The sequence below is a fragment of the Rousettus aegyptiacus genome, unplaced genomic scaffold, assembly GCF_014176215.1.
Source record: "Rousettus aegyptiacus isolate mRouAeg1 unplaced genomic scaffold, mRouAeg1.p scaffold_m13_p_2, whole genome shotgun sequence".
NCBI lineage: Eukaryota > Metazoa > Chordata > Mammalia > Chiroptera > Pteropodidae > Rousettus > Rousettus aegyptiacus.
In genome coordinates, this window is record NW_023416295.1 from 169,561,191 (window position 1) to 169,567,190 (window position 6,000).

General features: G+C 56.9%; 1 protein-coding gene across 8 annotated transcripts in view; it reads right to left on the bottom strand.

Moving 5' to 3' along the window:
* ELFN2 (extracellular leucine rich repeat and fibronectin type III domain containing 2) overlaps positions 1-1,102 on the bottom strand; it is a 53,832-nt gene extending 52,730 nt beyond the window's left edge. For 2 of the 8 annotated variants that reach the window (XR_001599074.2, XR_001599072.2), the window contains exon 1: positions 454-1,021. Coding sequence is in view for 1 of the 8 variants with exons in the window: in XM_036237459.1 (XP_036093352.1) it covers positions 1,033-1,073 (41 nt within the window). In the remaining 7 variants the exon portion in view is untranslated. The other 6 variants (XM_036237461.1, XM_036237460.1, XR_004955855.1 and 3 more) reach the window with 5 other exon arrangements.
* Between the last annotated feature and the right edge of the window lie 4,898 nt (positions 1,103-6,000).

Consider the following 6,000-nt stretch of genomic DNA (forward strand, 5'->3'; position numbering starts at 1 on the left):
TTACCAGCAAAGAAAAATTCCTTGACCCCAGCAGCACTCCGTGTTAAAGGGGGGCGAGGGCCCCCAGCTCGCAAAGATGGGGGCAGAGAGGTGCGGTGTGGCCCTGGTTGGCACAGCCGTCCACCATAGAGCCTCTGCACCACCCTCAAAAAATGCTCGCCTCGCGGACCGTCCTCCGCGTCCTCCCACCTCCGCCCACCACAGCGCCACCCCTCCCTCCCCCCCCACCACCACAGGGTGGTCCCCAGGGGTTTCACAGGGATCCCCAGACCCAGGAGGCAGTGGGGGTGGCTTTCCCGGTCTCATTCTCCCCCTGCTGGGTCCCCCCTCCAAGCCCCACCCCCACTGGCGGAGGGGGTGTCCTCCGGTTTCAGCCCCCACTCCTCCCGTCCCCCCCACATCTCGCCGTCTCCCCCCGGCCGCGGGCGCTCAGATCCGAAGGAATTCACTTACCTCCAGCCCCTGCCGGGATCCGGGCCGAGCGCCGCCTCCCGCAGCGCCTGCTGCGGGGCCTGCGCGTGAGTGTGAGTGTGAGCGCGGGTGCGGGTGTGCGCGGTGCCCGGCGGGCTCGGCGCGTGTCGTGTGTCTGTGGCGTGGCCCGTGTGTGTGTGTGTGTGTGTGTGTGTGTGTGTGTGTCTGTGTCTGTGAGCGAGCGTGTGCGCGCAGACACCGCCACCCCCGCCTCCCGCCGCCGCGCCTCTGCCTTGGCGGGGCCCGCCGCCCGGAGGGGGCCGAGCGCGGCGGGCGTCAGGGCCGAGGCCGGCCGTCTGTCCGTCGGCCCTCGCTGCCCCGGCGCCAGCTCCCTTCGCAGGCCTTTTCACTGCGAGACCCCTCCGCCCCCTCTGTCGGCTGGATCCTTCCACGGACACACGCACACTCGCAGCCACACACCCGCGCGGCGGGGGCCGCGCCTGGCTCCGCGGCTGCAGCTGCAGCGCCCGGAGAGGCGGTGGCTGCCCCGCAGACCGCGGAGCCTCAGGCGTCCGTACGACGCCCCCCCTCAGCCCCGCCCCGGCCCCCAGGCCGGCTCACCCCGCGGGTTCCCGGTCCCGCCGCTGCTGTCTAGAGCGCATTCAACAGCTGGAGGCAAACTTGCCGCGGGGCGGGCCGCCCAGGGTGCACAGCGCCCCCCAGCGCCCGCCCGAAGACGCCCGCGCCCCCTGAGCTCCACCTCTGTGGCTGGACACCCCCTCCTGACCCCATCCCCCGCCGCCCGCGTCCCGTGCTCAACTGCTGGCGGTCCGAGAAGTGCGACTACTTCATACCCATTTTTACAGGCAAGACAACTGAGTCTGGGTGAAAGGAGTGACTCCCCCAAGGTCACACAGCAAGCAGAGGCAGTGTTAGACTCCGGATCTCTCTACTCTGTGCAAAGGCTCTTGGCTGCCGCTCACTGCCTTTCCCCACCCCTGGAGGAGTATGCCCAGGAGTATTCTCGGCTCTGTTGCAGCCCAGAGACGGCTTCCTAAAGCCTCACCCTAGCGCCTCCCTGGCCAACGCCCCCTATACATGCGCCACCTGCAAAGGAGTAAACACCGGGGTGGGGGGAGTTCTGGCATCTGGGGCCTGTACCCTTGCACTGGGGCACCTGAGCACCGGGGTGGGGGAGCAGGGGACTCGGTTTGTGTCACCAGTATAAGAAGAAACGGGTGCCTTCTCTCGAATTCCGGGACCAGCAAACCCACATGCTGAAGCCCTGCCTGGAGCAGCCTTGGGCACTTTGATGAAGCCGCAGGAGCCGCCGCCTGTCCTCAGGTAGTTAGGCCAGGGTTGCAGGGACTCCCGGCCGGGACCATCTTATCCAGGCCAAGAATGGGGGAAACTTCCGGGAAGAAGCCACTGCCCTCGTTGAATCTTGACGGATGAGTAGGAGTAGATCAGCTGAAGGTGAAGAAGGATGTCCCAGGCTGCCGGAACAGCGCGTGCAAAGGCTTTGTGTCTGTGTGCAGGGCACTCCACGCAGTTGGGTATTCCTAGAGCAAAAAGAACTTCTGTTCGGAAATCCCTCCCTCCTGTTAACTGAGAACCGGAAAACGGATCCCGGGTGAGGTTGGGAGGGCAGACAACCTCAGGCGGGCCTTCCCCCTTCGAGCTCCAGGCTCCCTGGCACATCCCTACCCACCCTTCAAGGCTCCTCGCTGTAGACCTAAACAAGTCATTATGCCGTCTCTGTCCTCTAAACTGAGCCTGTCTAAAGGGCAGAGGTCCTATGGAACACATGTCTCCCGCGCAGGTCTGGACATGAAGTAGGGTCCCAGCCAAAAGTCCTTGATGGAAGAGCATTGCCTCACCGCCCCGCCCACCTCAGGCGCAGACACGAAAGCCCATGCGCCCTCTGGCGGGTCTAGCGCGAAACTGCAGAAAGCTCTTTGGTTCACCCTCCGTTACTGTTGCTCTCCTCCACGCAGACCCCCTTCAGAGGTGGGGCACTGGAGAAGGTCCCTGCTCCGGCCCAAGAAACTGAGCAATGATCTCAAGAAATACCAGGCATCGGCGGGGGGGGGGGGCAAAATATTCTCTTCTGGTTCTGTTTGCATGACTTTCCCAGTCATCTTCCAAAGGGCAAATCACTCCCTTCTCTGAGCCTGTTTCCTCTTTCGTGAAATGTAAATGGCAAAAGCAGCCCTGACCCCAGCACAATGCTGGGCTCACCACATGGGCCCTCCCTTCTGCCTTGGGTCCCCTAGGTCTAGACTGATTAGCTCTGAGCTGCTTTTGAGCTCTAAGACATTCTAAGATTCTCCCTTTGGAGAGTTTGCCCATACCAGGCAGACATAAATTTGCAAGAGTATCAAGCGCTTAACTTCATTGACAGTACCAGACAGAAGATGGAGTTGGCCTGGGCTAACGGTGGGTCATGGTGGACCACACCTCTGGACACCCAACTGGGCTTTCTTCAGACCAGTGCTGTCCAATAGAACTTTCTGCAATGGTGGAAACATTGCATATCTGCCCTGTCCAATACAGTAGCCGCTAACTGCAGGAGCCTATGGAGTTCTTGAAATTGTAGCTAGTTGGACTGAGGAACTGAACTTTTAAATTTTATTTCATTAATTTTGATTCAAAGAGCTACATGTGGCAAATCTGTTGGATAGTCAGGCCCAGAAAGATGGCAACCTCCTCAATAAAATAGAGTCTAGAGAGAGCTCACACACACACACACACACACACACACGCGCGCGCGCGCGCGCGCACACGCACGCACGCATGCATAGGGCCCTGAGCACCCTGACCAGGCCCAGGGGTGGGGGTGTGGTGTGGAGGTGATGAGGAGATAGCTTGGAATCTCTACGTGGACAGGTAAGGTTGAGACAAACGTAGGCCGCAACATGTCCATCCCCATAGTCACTGTCCCAGGTTAGGCCTTTCCATCTTTCACCTGGACACCTGCAACAGCTCCCCTCATCACCCACCTAGTAAAACCCTCCGGTAGCTCCCAAGAGCCCATGCAGCTATGCGGGATGTTTTATTCCTTATGACGCCGCATGAGCAGCAGCAGCTGCCTTGGTGCCCCTCTGAAGCTAGTGTCATGATCGACTGACGACATCTGTCTAAGGTGCAGACACAGAGGCCAACAGGACACCCTCTCTGCTGGGGAACAAATTCCAAACTCCTCATCTTCCCCAAACAAGCCCCTTTGCGGGTGGGCCCTTACCCACCCTCCAGCATTATCTCACCTCACCTCGCACATGCTCTGGGTTCCAGTGACACCAATACCTGCCCTTTCCAGAACATGCCATGAATCTTTCACCCCTTAATCTCCACGCCTGTGTGCTTTTGATCCTGCTGTTCCTTCAGCCCGAAAGCCTCTCCTCCTCTCCTATTCCTTTTCCACTTGTCTACTTCCAGTCCATCATCAGGTACTGCTCAAAGGCCGCCTCCTCGGTGAAGCCTCCCCTGACTACCCCTAAGCTCAGCTGGCCAAGTTACTTCTCCCTCCACTGTCTCCCAGAATGTGGGTCTTAAGGATAGCACACATCACATCGTGTTATTATTCATTCTCACGTGTCCTCCTCTAACTTATTCCTCACTCTATCTAGCACCTCTATCACAATAGCTGCCATGTGTCGGACGCTCACTTGGGGCCAGGCACTATGCAGGGCCCTTTTCATACATTATTCTCATTAATAAGTCACCAAAGTGGACATCAGGGGGATTGTTCTGGGCACCCGGCATCTTCCCCCCTTCCCACCAACACCCCAATCTCCTCTCTCCCCACTGCCATGTACAGTATTAGAGGAATGTGAATCGAGGTGCTTCCCCCGCCCCCAGCTAAGCTCGTCGAGTCGTGGGTAGAGTGTTGGTGTGTGGACAGGAGTAACGGTTGAAGCAGAACCATCCCAGAAGCCTCGGTGCCAGAGGACAGGCAGGTATTTCCAGCTGCCCGGACCCCTGTTCTGAATCGCAGACCCCCACCTGCTCTGAGATCTCGCAGTGGGGCCTGGAAGCTGCCTCCGACAGCCGACCAATAAGTGCACTTTTTAGCTGAGTTGACCGCACGTGGCTCACAAGCAGATGACTCCACCGCCCTGTCCACATCACCGCGAAGACCTTTTCCAGGCGCTCCTTCTTTCCGTAGCACTTAGGGAACAGAGCAGCCAGAGAGATAAACACATAAACGCTAAAAACTTTCATGCACTGTTTATGGTAAATAACAAGATCTACCCTTTGAACTTAGGTTTCACTTGGTCTCCGTGGCCTTTCTCATTGACGCTAAGAAAATTAGGTTAAGCAGTGCTTTTAGAGAAACACACTCGAGCACACGCAGGAGCGTGTGTGGGTCGTCACCTTCCTGTTTTGGACCAAAAGTGAGGTTTTCTGCTGTGCCTCTCCAATGCCGGAAGTGAGGGCTATGATCACTGGGGACAGGAACCAGTGATGAAAAATGCAGAATCCAGGAGGAAAAGAAATAAAAAAATAAAATTTCCCCCTAATAAACCCTCTGCCCTTTGCCCACCATGGAACCATCCCATACAGAATATGAAGATGTGGAAACTGAGCTGCTTTTATCGAGGCGGATTTTGTTTTGCTGGGCACTCTGACAGGTCAGGGTATGCAAGATTGAAGGCAGGGGGTAGGGAATGAATAATTCCTGGGCCTCTTAAGGAGGAGAGGATATGGGGCTGGGGTTGAGGAAAAGTGGGTGCAAGGCAGGAGAGGGGACTACAGGTCAAGAGGAAGGTGAGAGGGAGAGGAGCCCCCAGAGGAGGCCTGGGTGTAAATGGACTTTGGAGGACACACACATTTCTAAAATAGATTTGTAAGTAGTTTTTCTGTGGAGTGTGCGATGTAAGCCCCTCCCCCACGTCAGCCTCCCCTGCCACCTACCCTCCCCCATCCCTTCAGAAAACTCTACATGCCTATCATGCTGGTCCTCTGTTGCTGTGTAACATATTATCTCAAAACTCAGTGGTTTAAATCAGAAAAAAAAATTATTATTTCACAACGAGTGGTTAGGAATTTAGGAATGAGTGATTCTGGCTTGAAGTCTCTCTTAACGTAGAGTCAAGGTGTTGGGCTGGGGGCTGCACTCACCCGAAGGCTGGACCGGGGCTGGAGGGTCTGTTTCCACAGTGGTTCATTCACGTGTCTGGCAAGTTGCTGCTGGCCGTTGGTAGGAGGCCTCAGTTCCCTTCGCATGGACCTCTCCACGAGACTGCTTGAATGTCCTCACAGCATGGTGGCTGCTTCCCCCAGAGCGAGAACAAGGAGGAAGCCGCAGTGTCTTATACGACCCACCCTCAGAAATTACGCACTCATTTTTGCAGTTTCCGATTGGTTGCACAGGTCTGCCCTGTTCACTACAGGAGCGGATGACACAGAGCGTGAATTCCAGGAGGGACGTATCATCAGGAGCCAAGCTGGGGGCCGATGATCTTGAGATCAATAGATGAAGTTCTGTGTTCTGCATCCAGACTAACAAAGGCAAAAACAGAACAAATAGTGTAGCTACCAGAGGCGAAGGGTCTGAGTCCGTAGGATTCTATGATTTTGAGAGTC